A 15,188-nucleotide genomic window follows, 5' to 3' on the forward strand; every position below is an offset into this window, starting at 1 on the left:
CAGTATCTCAAGTTATTTAATTGAGGTTTCTTTTTTTTCATTTTTCATTTCCCACAGAGCATAGCAGAGCTGAAGTTCAAAAATTAGACCCACCGTTATTAGAACATAAAGCACCATCTATTCCAACACCATTATCTTAAACCCCGGAAAGTGACACTCAGAGAGGGGTCTCCCCTGCAAGGTGACGACCAGCCCACCAGGCCAGAGCAGGTGGGGGCTCGTTTTCAGAGTTTCAGCCCACAGACTCTTCTCCCTCGGGGGACGTAAGCGAGAAAAGGGAGGAGCGTCTGCCACGGCCCCGCCCCCTGCCTTGCCTTCAACCAGAGCACTGCGGGGGCTGAAGGGGCATTCCCTGCAACGTGCTGCAGCGATGGGGAAGGCAGGAGGAGATGAGACGTACTTCCAGAGGAGTAGTCTGTTCTGGGTCACCGTCATCATCCTCTCCTTTGGCTATTACACGGTAAGGGCAGCGGGCCCCGGGCAAGGCCAGGCGAGAAGACAGAGTGCTGCCTTGAGGTACACGGGCCACACCTGCGGCCGAGAAGAGCTAGCGCAGGCGCACTCGGGGCTCTCGCGCGCTAAGATCCGGGGGACCAGGCCCGGGAAGAAGACGCAGGCGCACTTGTGTGCCCCCGCCTTTCGCCGGTGTGGAGAGCTTGAGAAACCGGTACCCAGGTACCGGTACCCAGGCTTTCCCTAAATGAAGGCAGGGAAGACTCCCCACCCCTTGACTCGGTGTCTAGCTCTTTCAAGATGGTGGTGGCGAAGTCGGAGGACGGTGGGGCTGCTACGTCCTACTTTCGTACAGCCAGGCCCCTGCCCTCGCTGGTCACGGTCCTGGGCCTGGGGTATTTCGGGGTAAGGTGTCGTGCGGCGTGGCGCCTCTGTTTTGGCCCGCCAGGCTCCCGAAGCGGGGGGGGGCGCTGTGGTGGGGGGGCGGGGGGAGGTCTGGCGCTTGCATTTTGGCGTAAGCGGAAGTTCGGTAGGCCAGTAAGGTTTCTGCTTGAAAATGTACCAGCCTTTGCGTCCCCATGGTTACCAAGACTTAGCCAGGTCTGAGTAGAACTTAAGAAGCAGGAGGCCACTTCTAGGCCGGCCAAGTCAGGATAGGGCTTCCAAAAGCAGAATGTTTGAAGCGTTTGGAATTGCTTGGAAGATGGGGATAAACCTGAAGGATGGGTAGATTTTAATTGGTGAGAAGGGATAGAGAGGATATACGTGTTCTGACATAGATGTGGAATCAGGAAGACAGAGACTTTCTATTGAGAGGAGCAGCGACTTTTGTTTGGCAGACAGAATTCATTTAAAGGATACAGGAAAGATACCCATAAGAGTAGGTTGGGGACTAAATTGTGGAATTCGTTAAGAACAGAAGTCAGCTAACCTGGACACGAAGTCTGATAACCAAATATTTTCCTCAGCATAAATCTCCCACTAAAATCGCTTTTAGCAAATAGAAGTCAAGAACGGAAGCCCAGATGACTTAGTTCAGAGTTTCTTCGGTCTGTTACTTATTCTTATAGAATCAGGATTATTTCATAGCCTCGGTTAAAAATAGATTTCAGTGACCTAGTAAGCATTCTGTGCTTCTGGTTCTCTTTCAGTGGATGATCTTCTGGCCTGAGAGTATTCCTTATCAGAGCCTAGGGCCGCTGGGCCCCTTCACTCAGTATTTGCTGGAAAATCATCACACAATCGTGCACATTTGGTAAGGAGAGCTGCCGAAGTGGCGTGTGGACCCTGCAGCTCCAGTGTCCCTGCAGACCCGGAAGGACCACGGTTGCCTTCTCAGAGCGGTGCTAGTTCACGTTATAGCACGTTTATTTTGGGCGTTCCTGTGTTAGATTTCATCAGCAGAGAACCATTACGTGAAACTAGACTTGACTTTTGTTTCAGGTATTGGCTTGCCTGGCTGATTCACGTGGGAGAGTCCTTGTACGCCATTGTATTGTGCAAGTAAGTGTTTTTAATAGGTCTTTGTCACTTCTCTCTTGGTATCTAATATAAGTTGAGAGTAGCTACATTTAAATAATTCATGCACTTGTAGGCAGAGAACACTCTCAGGGTAGAGTTGAATCCCCACACCTAATACTCAGCCTCGCTCAGTACTCAGAGGGAGTACTCAGTAAATACTTAATAAATGAATTCATTTCATTTGTGTTTATGAGTCAGTTATCTAGTCACTTAATTTAGATGATTTTTCTTCTTTTTTTTCCGAAAGTCTCTGTATAGCCCCAACTAGAAGAAAAGATTAGGAGGCTGCCTTCTAGTTTGAGAAAGAGCTGTATGGACTCAGCCCAGTGATTCTCAGCCTAGTTTCACAACTGAATCACCTGAGGAGCTTTCTCAGCATTCACTTGTCTGGTTTCCAGACCCAGAGATCCTAATCTAGTAGGCCTTGCTTCAGATGTAGGAATATGTTATTTTTTCAAGCTCTGTAGATGATTCGGGGATGCACTGCAAGCTAAAAGTCCCAAGACTAGACCCTACTCATCAGATGCCAGTGCAGGATAATACAGTGTGAGAGAGCTAAAAAAGCTTCTCTTGACATTTAGACTTTATGTAAGCTTACACAGAAAGTATGGTGTAATTAAAGAGATGGCTATAGTAATGCCAGATTGCTTTGCAATTGATTTTTTTCTTCTGGTCAAGATTAATTACCACCTCTGTTTTTGTGGTATTACTTCTGAAAGTAGAAAATAAGATACTTTATTATGTTTTAATAACAGAAGTAATTATATTTCTTGTGTTCACACTATGCCAGACAACTGCTAACTGATTTAGATAGATTATGTTACTCTACCTTCTGTTTTATCAAACAAGCTGGACTTCCTAGGAGAGGAGCAGAAAGCAGCTTTATTTTTTCACCCCTCTCTAGTCCCCTGTGGATTACTGTTTGCCTCACATCCTAGCCCTGGATGAAATCTGAAGCAGGTCCATAGATTTTCCAGTCACTATCTGATATTATCCAGTCAAGTCCTGTCTATTAAAACTATGAACTTTTAACTAATTCAAAAGGTCTGTTCTCCTCTAGCCAGGACCCAGCAGCCTGTTGTGGGGAAGCAGTTGTAGTTGATGTCTTCCCTCTGATTCTAACTTTGTTCCCTGTTGACTAGCAACAGCTGCCTGTGGCCCCTTGGGGTGCTGGGAGTAGTTAGGGGAAGCAGGGCATGGTCTGCCTGGTGATCAGGCAGCTGGGTGCTATGGACATTGCATATCCAGTGTTGACTCTTTCTCTCCAAAGGGGCCTTGGTGGATTTTTGAGAAACCGCCCATCACTAGGGATCTCCCTTGTGCAGTTCCCTCGATGGTTCCTTCACCCCTTAGTCAGCATGTCACTTGCAGTTTCCTCTTAGGATCTATGATAGGGGGTTGGCAGGGGAGCAGCAGTTTCCCTTTTAGTTAGACCTCTGGGGCGGGGTCACTTTTAAGCTCACCCACGCCAGTGCCCTTCCACAAGACCTGTAAGGCTCACCATGACAGCTTCCTTATCCCTCCAGCGGAATAAGTCTGCAAGTGCGTGCAGCTCCCTGTGCAGCCATGTATCCCATCAGGCAAGGTGTACCAGTATTTAAACATCTGAGTCAGATATTAAGCCTCCCCCAAGTTACAGGGGAGTCTTGTCAGGCTCTCTGAGTGGTTCTGTTGAAGCTGTTCTTTGGGCTGACTTGTGATAGGAAGGCAGCACTAGTACCTCTTCCTAACAGCCTCTTCAGCCTCCCAGTGAGAGCTTAGCTTGGAGATGTGTGGTCCAGCCTTCCAGATCACATTGTTGGAATACTTGACACCTATTTTGTTATTGGCATTTGGAACTTCTAATGAAAACGAAAAGACTCAAATTTAACATGCTTCTGCCCAGTTTTTTGAAAGGCAGTGGGAGAATAGGCATAGAGAGGTTAGACACAATTCTCATATTCCTAAAATCATTTCTTTACAGTCTGCTGTGTTGCAGTGTATCATTGGTCACTGTAAATCAAAATGAATATTCCTTTTGGCTTATGAATGAATGAATACATTTAAGTGAAAGAATCATGAAGACATGTAGAACACTTGTAGCCCCCCCATCCCACTATCAAGCAATAAAAAGGAATTGATGAATTCCATTTACTCAGACATAAGGTTGGACTATATGTTTGACTTTATAGCCACTATAAAGTGAGTCAAAATTTATCCTCACTCTGGCTGTAGAATTTATTTTAATTAACTTTTAGAAAAGACAAATACATCATTTTTTGACATAATCTCCTTGCTATTCAATACACTTTGTCCATCTGTTAACAAGCTTTCATATTCCCTCATTAAAAAATGTTTTAGGCTGAGCTGTTAGCCACGAATGCACCACTGTCTTCACTTCTTCATCAGAAGTGAATCTTCGTCCTCGTAGGGCTGCTTTCAGGGGACCAGACAGGTGAAAATCCAGTGGAGCAAGAGCAGGACTATAGGAAGGATGCTTTAACACTTCAAAATGAAGTTTTTGCAGAGTGTTGACAGTGTGGGCAGAAGTGTGCGGACGTGCATACCCTCAGACCACAAAAAATAAATCACTGCACGTTGCTCTTCTTTCATGCAGATCACAAGTGGGGCCTCCATTTTTGCTCGCACCACAGTTACAAATGAACTGATGTAATACATTCACACCTGCACAGCGGTGACTGGGGAGACAGTACCCTTGAACAGAAAATGCCGATAAAACAGTGAGGCCAACAGAAGTTTTAAGATAACCGGAGTGTAGATAATTTTTGACTCACCCTGGTGTGGGTGGGTGTGTGTGTGTGTGTGTGTGTGTGTACACACACATAAATATAAACTCCTCTGTAGTTTTTTGCTATTGTCATTTATGCCTATTTTCCCATGTTTATATCTATAAATTTACCTCATTCATTTCATTAGTACACAGTATTCTATTATATAAATGTGCCTTAATGTATTTAACAGACCCTCCTTCTGACAGACTTTTAAGCCTCTAGTTTTTTTTTAAACTTTTATAAGTAATACTGCGTGAACATGAATTTCTTGTACATCCTGACCCAGTTTGATACATAGTTCATTTTTTAATTGTTCAGTGGTAGAATGTATGAATACAGTTGATTCTTATCTACTAACCTCACATCCAGTGACCTTGATAAATTCATTTCTTAGCTCTAATAGTTCATTTGTTCATCTAATAATTCAATAATTTAAAAGACTCCTTTTCATTTTCTAGGTATGCAATTGTCTCTAGAAGTAAAGATAGTTTTATTTCTTTGTTTCAATTCCGTATACTTTTTATTTATGCTTTTTCCCTCATTGCACTGGCTGGTACGTCCAGTCCAGTGTCGACTAGAAGTGGTGATAGTAGGCATCCTGGCCTTGTTCCTGATCAGAGGGAAAGCTTTCAGCATTCTGCCTCATGTTTTTTCTAGAGTTGTGTAGATCTTCTCTATCAAAATAAAGAAGTTCCATTCTCTTTCTAAGTTTTCTGAGAACTTGTATTAAGAACGGATGTTGAAATTTATCAAATGCTTTTTCCGCATTTATTAAGATGATCATACAATTTTTCTCCTTTAATCTGTTAATGTAGAAAATTATATTGTTTTTGCTTTTAAATTTTGTTTTAAAAGTCATCAACATGAGACTTATTTATATACAGATGAGACTGTAGCAAGGCATTCACTTCAACTGGGCCATTTTCTTTTGAGCTTGGTGTTAAGCAGTTTAGTTTGAATGGCTGTATAAACGGAAATTTATTAATACTATGTGTCAGGCCCTTTACTAACCACTTTGTGTAACTTATCTCAAAAATAATCTTAAAATTTGGTGAGATAAATACTATTACTCCTATTTTTCAGATGAGGAAATTGATTCTGAGAGAGAGTGAGTGACTTGCCCAAGGTCAAGCTGGTAGTTGGTCAAGCTAGGATTTATATCTGGTCTGTCTTCAAACACTTGCTTTGAAGCCATCCCAGTGCTTTTTAACCCTATATGCTCATCACAGTCATGTGAGAAACAGTTCATAATACCATGCCTTAGGCACTAGCCAGATTGCTTCTCAGGGAAGAACATACCATCCTGAATGCACAAGAAAAACAAAAATAAATGAACTAACCATTCAAGTTAAGAAGCTGGAGGGAAGTGCAAAATAAACCCAATGAAATTAGAAGGAATAAATTTTTTAAAAACTAGAAGACAGTAACTCCTATGAAACCATAACATTAAAATTCTGGTGGATAACTATGGAAAACAATTTGGAGGTTCCTTAAAAAACTACAAATAGAACTACCATATGATCCAGTAATCCCACTACTGGGCATATACCCAAAGAAAACCATAATCCCAAAAGAAACATGTACCATAATGTTTACTGCAGCACTATTTACAATAGCCAGGACATGGAAGCAACCAAAATGCCCATCAACAAATGAATGGATAAAGAAGATGTGGCATATATATGCAATGGAATATTGCTCAGCTATAAAAAGGGATGAGATGGAGCTATATGTAATGAGGTGGATGGACCTACAGTCTGTCATACATAGTGAAGTAAGTCAGAAAGAGAAGGACAAATATTGTGTGCTAACTCACATATACGGAATCTAAAAATGGTACTGATGAACTCAGTGACAAGAACAAGGACGCAGATGCAGAGAATGGACTGGAGAACTCGAGATTTGGGGGGGCAGGGGGTGAAGGGGAAGCTGAGACGAAGCAAGAGAGTAGCACAGACATATATATACTACCAACTGTAAAATAGATAGTCAGTGGGAAGTTGTTGTATAACAAAGGGAGATGGAAGATGCCTTAGAGGACTGGGACAGGGAGGGTGGGGGGGGAGTCAAGGGAGGGAGGGAATACGGGGATATGTGTATAAAAACAGATGATTGAACTTGGTGTACCCCCCCCCAAAATAATAAATAAATAAATTAAATTAAAATTCTGGTAGATAAATTTTTCTTTTCTTTTTTTAGGTCTAAAGGCATCACGAATAGTTGGACTCAACTACTCTGGTTCCTACAGACATTCCTTTTCGGAATAGCATCTCTCTATTACTTGGTTACTTATAGACCAAAACGCAAGAAACAAAGTTAAGACATCCAAAAAAATTGGATCACTATATTGTACACCTGAAACTAATATAATATTGTAAACCAACTATAGTTCAATTAAAATATATATATATATAGCATATAAAGTTGCTAGGGAAAGAAAAGAAGATATTCAAAAGCTTTCCCTACACTTCAACATTCAGCCTCACCTCTTTTGGGAGGTGCTGTGTTTACTTGATCTTTCTACTTTCTAGAAAGTTTTAAGACTCTCCAGTTATTCGTTATTCCTTCATCCACTCTGGTTAAACTTGAGTAGATAATAGGAAAAGATTTTAGCTTTCTAGTTCTGCACACAAACGTATTTGGCAGAGGGCTTCCAGCTACCTTCTTGTGGTCCTTGGCTACATTGGCGTTCTCCCTATCATCTGGTTTAAGCCACATACTAAGTTTGCTTGTTGGGATGGATATCTTTGCTCTTACCTTCTCATTCATTAGGGAGTAGACCTTATTTTCCTTCCATAACACAGTAGCTCATGTTATCTGTTTTAAGCAAACATTTATGAGAAACAGCCCCCTTCCCCCAAAAAAAGAGGCCGTAAGTAAAAGCACAACCATGAAAGATAATGGACTATGGATTGGTTTTGGTGGAGATCAATTTCTACACATAAATCCCAGTCTTTCCCTCTGTTTCTCCCGTGATTAAGGGGTTATTAATGGTACCAAGGATAATATGGCAGAGTACTGAGTGAAATGTATTAATTTGAATAAAATGTGAATTGTATCTCCAGTCAAATGCTTTTTTTGTATGTCAGTTTTGAGAAATTGTCACACATTTGATTCTACTGTTTCTCAAATAGACTATTCTGGAACTTTGTATCAGGGATTTTTTTTTTTTCACTGATAAAGAAATACAAAATGCCCTAGCTGTAGGACATATGCTCTTCTTTACCGTTTTTAGAGCTGTCTGTAGTCCACTTAACTCCTCTGCAAACACCAGCTTGTGGGTGGACATGAGCATCTGCTTTCATTGTAGGATTGGCCTCCTTTTGTTTCCATTACATTTCATTCAGTGTTTGATATAGTCTATGCAGCAAGTGAAAGGAGTACTCTGACTTTTTAAATGCCAAAAGTGTAAAATCCTGTAATCTTATTTGGGGTATTATCATGACTTAGAGCAAAAAAGGATCTTAGTGAACAAATGGTGTGGGTCATTCATTTTGTAGACCTGTAAACTGTATCCCATGGGGGTGTAGTAACACACAAAGGCCAGGTTAACTGGATCTCATGTTTCTCCCCTCCCTCCCCCACAGCCCAGGAGCTTAGAATAAGTCTGTGAGGTGAAAAGCAAAAATAGAGACAGCCTTGTGTTGCAGTCATAGTGGTGATGTGGGAGGAATGTCTATGTTGAGTTTGGATGAGAAATGCCGAGAGGCATCTAGTTGGAAACAACCATGGAAGGCAAACAGACTAAAACCCCAAAGATAGCAAGAGCAAGTATAGTTTGGAAGAACAAAAAAGCAAAGAGCAATGGATGGAACAAAAACAAAACTAATGACCTCACAACTTAAAACCAGGCCAGATTTATAAACTAACACTATTTCCTGCCTTCAACATGTTTACAACTCCATGCAATCCAAGTCCAAACATGTTTTATAAACCATGGTTTTACAACACATCTTGAGTTTAAGAGATTATACTTCGGGTGTATAAAGAGGTTCTTTAGCAAAACAACTTGCCTTTTGGGAGCCTGTATGTATTTACATGGAGGGCCTGAAAACACTAAAGAAACACTAGAGAACCTGTCTTTTGAGGTTAGAGCATGTTGCTGCTCAGGGCCCTCGCTGGAATGTTGTTAACTAAAGCTGTTAGTGGAGCAACCTGGGTGTAAATATCATTTTTTCCTTCCCTTATCAGCACAGGCAAAAAAAACATCGAGGGCACCCGAGTAATATATTTGTAAATCTGTGAGACCCTTCTCTCTGCAAGGCTCCCTGTCCACATCGAATTGGAAATTATGGTTCCTTTTCTGTCAAGATTGGACAAGTGAGAGTGTGTACTAATCACTTCACATTTCTCCTTATGAAGATCCAGAGTCTGATTCCATGGTGGACGCTTGAAAATCCTACCCAAAATACTGTATTTGGAATTCTATCAACAAACATTTTAAGATGACTCTTAAGCTTTCTGAACAGGATTGAGTATAAGGACTGCCTCATTTCTGTTTATAGTAAGGCATAAAGTTGGATTAGGGAAAAATACTTTTGGTGTACTAATACTGTTCAGGGAAACATTCATAAGAGAACTTTTATTTTTTCCTTGTACCAAAACATTGCACCAGACATTTATAGTAAATTAAAATTACTCAACATAAACTGTCACTAAAACTGAAATCTTGACATTGCTGTAAACAAAAGAGAGGAATGACATCTATAATATATAAAGTAGGGCAATGTTCCCGGAACCTCGGACATAGAGGGACTACTGTCACAACTTTAGTCATGTCTACAGTACACCTGAATTCACTTTAAAAAAATCTTCTTAAGCAAGAATAACTAGGAAATGCCACGCCTGTTTTGTTTGTTCATTATATTTTTCTCTAATACATATGAGAATAAAGCATACTTTATATCAATACCTAAACCACCATGCATAATAATAACATTCAGCACACTATTAATAATCAAAAAGGATTCTACTATCCACTGAGACTGAAGTTGGGGTTTACCTGTCTTCAGACACAGGATTTTAGGCAAGTTTGTCACCCTCCTGGACCTCAGTTTCATCATTAAAAAGAATAAGAATAATTTTACATTGTGGCTGAGGTAGAAATAAAATATTAAATGAAATCATCTATGTAAACCAACTTTAACACATTAATCAAGAGTATAGTTTTTACTGGAAGGTTGATCATGGTTAATGATGTATTATCCTGTGTTTCTCAAACTTGACCGTGCAGATGGATTCCGTGAGATCTTGTGAAAATGCAGGCTTTGATGCAGTGAGTGTGGAGTGGGTCCAAGGTTCCACATGTCTAGCAAGCTCCCTGCTGATCTGCAGACCACTTTGACTAGTAAGATTTTTAGAGAAAATTTAGAATAAGAACTCAAACGGTTTGACCCTGATTTCATGAATCTCTATACATGACAATATGTTTGTGTCGATAAGAAACATGGCCAAACACCCTCACTGGGAGCTCAACACTCAGTGTGAACAATACTTGGAGTCCTGACAATCAGCAAAAAGCACTGCTACGGGGCTAAAAATGCTATGAATATCACAAAACAGAAACAGACTCACATATATAGAGAACAAACTAGTGGTCACCAGTTGGGAGAGGGGAGGGGGGAGGGACAGATAGGGTGGGGAATTAAAAGGTGTAAACTACTGTATAAAATAGATAAGCTACACGGATATATTGTACAGCACAGGGAATATAGCCAGTATCTTATAACTTTAAAAGGAGTATAATCTACCAACTGTAAAACATATAGCCAGTGGGAAGTTACTGTATAGCAAAGGGAGATCAATTCAATGATGAGTGATGCCTCAGAGGGCCGGGATATGGAGTGTGGGGGGGAGTCGCGGGAGGGAAGGGATATGGGGATATGTGTATAAATACAGCTGATTGACTTTGGTGTACCTCATAAGCTGGTACAAGAGTGTAAAGCAATTATATTCCAAGAAAGAGCTTAAAAAAAAAGGAGTATAATCTATAAAAATGTTGAATCACTGTGTTGTACACTTGAAACTAATATATACTGTAAATCAAGTATACTTCCATTTTTAAAAAAGAATTTTTAAAAGCTGATGAAATTAGCCAGTTGGCATATCTGCATACTCCTCCCTCTTTGGGAACAGAAGTTTGGGATTGAGGTCTTTTTGAAAGTAAAAAAGAACTCAATACTTTTCAAATATGTATTTTTGTTCTAGACACTGATATGAAATACCCAAAATCCACAACTCTTTGAGGTAAAAATTATGCCCATTTTATAGTTGAAGACAGTGAGGGGAGATCCCTGCCCAGAAGGCTGACTAGCTCAGGCCACTGTCTCCTCCCAAGATCAACCTTGAAGAAACAGTAAACAGATGAGAGAAGCATGAATTCCTAAAACCAAATGGAAAATGTAAGGAATGTCCCCCATCCCCAGTTCCTCAAAAGACTAGAATCGGGGGGAGTCAAGGAAGGGAGGGAATACGGGGATATGTGTATAAAAACAGATGATTGAACTTGGTGTACCCCCCAAAAAATAATAAATAAATAAATAAAATTTAAAAAAAAAAGACTAGAATTGGTGTGGGAGTAAGAGGGGGTATCTTTGGGCAGCAGGGAGAACTAGGTTGGTGGAGAACTTTTCATCTTGTTCTTGTCTCTTGCTCAAGTTGAACAGACAGTTATGGGCCTGACCCTTCAGCACAGAAGCAGCCAGTAGCAGGGCCCATGGCAGCTTCTATTGATATTAGCAACTTGAAAGCCCCACTGGGTGATGGCAGAGAGTTCACAAAAACAGACTGACAGCCCTCAGGCAATCACTCCCCTATACTCCCAACCAAATCACAAGTATTGTGGACTACACTGTTATTTCTTCCTAAACATTCAAAAGTGGAAACTGGAGACTGATCAAGATGGCAGAGTAGGAGGACATGCGCTCACTCCCTCTTGCAAGAGCACTGGAATTAGAACTAACTGCTGAACAATCATCGACAGAAAGACACTGGAACTCACCAAAAAAAAAATACCCCACATCCAGAGACAAAGGAGAAGCCGCAATGAGATGGTAGGAGGGGCACAATCGCATTAAAATCAAATCCCATAAATGCTGGGTGGGTGACTCACAACCTGGAGAACAGTTATACTGCAGAAGTCCACCCATTAAAGTGAGGGTACTGAACCCCACGTCAGGCTTCTTAACCTGGGGGTCCAGCAACGGGAGGGGGAATCCCCAAAGAATCAGCCTTTGAAAGCCAGTGAGATTTGATTGCAGGACCTCCACAGAACTGGGGGAAATGGAGACTCCACTCTTGGAGGGCACACAAAAAAGTGTGCTCACCAGGACCCAGGGGAAGGAGCAGTGACCCCATAGGAGACTGAACCAGACCTACCTGCTGGTGTTGGAGGGTTGCCTGCAGAGGTGGGGGGCAGCTGTGGCTCACCGAGGAGACAGGGACACTGGCAGCAGAGGCTCTGGGAAGTGCTCATTGGGTGAGCCCTACCAGAGTCTGCCATTAGCCCCACCAAAGAGCCTGTAAGCTCCGGTGCTAAGTAGCCTCAGGCCAAACAACTAACAAGGTGTGAACACAGCCCCACCCATTAGCAGACAAGCAGATTAAAGTTTTACTGAGCTCTGCCCACCAAATCGGATTAAAGACTTACTGAGCTCCATCCACCCAGCCCTACCCACCATCAGTCCCTTCCATCAGGAAGCACCCACTAGCCTCCTAGACAACTTCCTCCACAAGAGGGCAGACAGCAGTATTAAGCAGTATCAGCAGTATTTCATCTTGTGGAACTGAAAACCACAGCCACAGAAAGACAGAGAAAATGAAAGACCAGAGGACTTTGTACCAGATGAAGGGACAGGATAAAACCCCAGAAAAACAACTAAATGAAGAGGAGATAGGCACCCTTCCAGAAAAAGAATTCAGAATAATGATGGTGAAGATGATCCAGGACTTTGAAAAAAGACTGGATGCAAAGCTTGAAAAGTTTATCAAAGACCTAGAAGAATTAAAGAGCAAACAAACAGAGATATGCAACACAATAACTGAAATGAACAATACACTAGAAGGAACCAATAGCAGATTAACTGAGGCAGAAGGGCGAATAAATGACCTGGAAGACACAATGGTGATAATCATTAATGCAGAAAAGAATAAAGAGAAAAGAATGAAAAGAACTGAACACAGCCTAAGAGACCTCTGGGACAACGTTAAATGCACCAACATTCACATTATAGGGTTCCCAGAAGGAGAAGAGAGAGAGAAAGGACCTGAGAAAATATGGGAAGAGATTGTAGTTGAAAACTTCCCTAACATGGGAAAGGAAATAGCTACCCAAGTCCAGGAAGTGCGGAGAGTCCCAGGCAGGATAAACCCAAGGAGAAACCCACCAAGACACATAGTAGTCAAACTGACAAAAATTAAAGACAGAGAAATGTTATTAAAAGCAACAAGGGAAAACCGACAAATAACATACAAGGGAACTCCCATAAGGGTAACAGCTAATTTCTCAGCAGAAACTCTGCAAGCCAGAAGGCAGTGGCATGATATATTTAAAGTGATGAAAGGGAAGAACCTACAGCCAAAAATACTCTACCCAGCAAGGATCTCATTCAGATTCAATGGAGAAATCAAAAGCTTTACAGGCAAGCAACAGCTAAGAGAATTCAGCACCACCAAACCAACCCTACAACAAATGCTAAAGGGACTTTTCTAAGCGGGAACCATAAGAGAAGAAAAGGACCTACAAAAACAAACACAAAACAATTAAGAAAATGGTCATAGGAACATACATCGATAATTACCTTGAATGTAAATGGACTACATGCACCAACCAAAAGACACAGACTGGCTGAATGGATACAAAAACAAGACCCATATATATGCTGTCTCCAAGAGACCCACTTCAGACCTAGGGACACATACAGACTGAAAGTGAGGGGAGGGAAAAAATATATTCCATGCAAATGGAAATCAAAAGAAAGCTGGAGTAGCGATACTCGGATAAAATAGATTTTAAAATAAAAAATGTTACAAGAGACAAGAAAGGACACTACATAAAGAACAAGGGATCAATTCAAGACGAAGAGATAACAATTATAGATATATTGAGGAGCACCTCAATACATAAGGCAAATGCTAACAACTATGAAAGAGGAAACCAACAGTAACACAATCAAAGTGGGGTACTTTAACACCCCACTTACGCCAATGGACAGATCACCCATACAGAAAATTAATAAGGAAACATATGCTTTAAATGACACAATAAATCAGCTTGATTTAATAGATATCTATAGGACATCACATCCAAAAACAGCAGATTACACATTCTTCTCCAGTGCACATGGAACATTCTCCAGGATAGATCACATTTTGGGTCATAAATCAAGCCTTGGTAAATTCAAGAAAATTGAAATTGTATCAAGCATCTTTTCTGACCACAATGCCATGAGATTAGAAATCAATTACAGGAAAAAAACTGTAAAAAACACAAACACATGGAGGCTAAACAATATGCTACTAAATAACCAACAGATCACTGAAGAAATCAAAGAGGAAATCAAAAAATACCCAGAGACAAATGACAATGAAAACACAACAATCCAAAACCTATGGGATGCAGCAAATGCAGTTCTAAGAGGGAAATTTATAGCAATACAATCCTACCTCAAGAAACAAGAAAAATCCCAAATAAACAATCTAAACTTACACCTAAAGAAACTAGAGAAAGAAGAACAAAACCCAGAGTTAGTAGATGGAGAGAAATCATAAAGATCAGAGCAGAAATAAATGAAATAGAAACAAAGACAACAATAACAAAAATCAATAAAAGTAAAAGCTGGTTCTTTGCAAAGATAAATAAAATTGATAAACCTCTAGCAAGGCACTTCAAGAAACAAAGGGAGAGGATTCAAATCAATAAAATTAGAAATGAAACAGGAGAAGTTACAACAGACACCACAGAAGTAAAAAGCACCATAAGAGACTACTACAAGCAACTATATGCCAATAAAATGGACAACCCGGATGAAATGGACAGATTCTTAGAAAGGTATAACCTTCCAAGACTGAATCAGGAAGAAATAGAAAATATGAACAGACCAATCACATGTAATGAAATTGAAACTGTGATTAAAAATCTCCCAACAAACAAAAGTCCAGGACCAGAAGGATTCACAGGTGAATTTTATCAAACATTTAGATAACATATCAAACATTAGCTAACACCCATCCTTCTCAAACTCTTCCAAAAAATTGTAGAGGAAGGAACACTCCCAAACTCATTTTATGAGGTCACCATCACCCTGATACCAAAACCAGACAAAGATACTACAAAAAAGAAAATTACAGACCAATATCACCAATGAATTTAGATGCAAAAATCCTCAACAAAATACTAGCCAACAGAATCCAACAACACATTCAAAGGATCATACACCATGATCA

General features: G+C 40.7%; 1 protein-coding gene across 3 annotated transcripts; it reads left to right on the plus strand.

Moving 5' to 3' along the window:
- The first annotated feature begins 303 nt into the window (after window positions 1-303).
- TMEM254 (transmembrane protein 254) lies at window positions 304-7,875 on the plus strand. Of its 3 annotated transcripts, none has more exons than XM_057737082.1 (4): window positions 304-460; window positions 1,605-1,708; window positions 1,897-1,956; window positions 6,945-7,875. In XM_057737082.1, exons 1-4 carry the CDS (start codon window positions 371-373, stop codon window positions 7,063-7,065), a joined length of 375 nt encoding a protein of 124 aa, XP_057593065.1. In that variant the 5' UTR covers window positions 304-370; the 3' UTR covers window positions 7,066-7,875. The 3 variants fall into 3 exon arrangements, with proteins under 3 accessions (XP_057593065.1, XP_057593066.1, XP_057593064.1); XM_057737083.1 differs by lacking the exons at window positions 304-460; window positions 6,945-7,875 and adding exons at window positions 570-858; window positions 4,571-6,783; XM_057737081.1 differs by lacking the exon at window positions 304-460 and adding an exon at window positions 578-858 and having other exon boundaries at window positions 6,945-7,873.
- The last annotated feature ends 7,313 nt before the right edge of the window (window positions 7,876-15,188 follow it).

The sequence above is a fragment of the Hippopotamus amphibius genome, chromosome 5 (genome assembly GCF_030028045.1).
Source record: "Hippopotamus amphibius kiboko isolate mHipAmp2 chromosome 5, mHipAmp2.hap2, whole genome shotgun sequence".
Taxonomy (NCBI): domain Eukaryota; kingdom Metazoa; phylum Chordata; class Mammalia; order Artiodactyla; family Hippopotamidae; genus Hippopotamus; species Hippopotamus amphibius.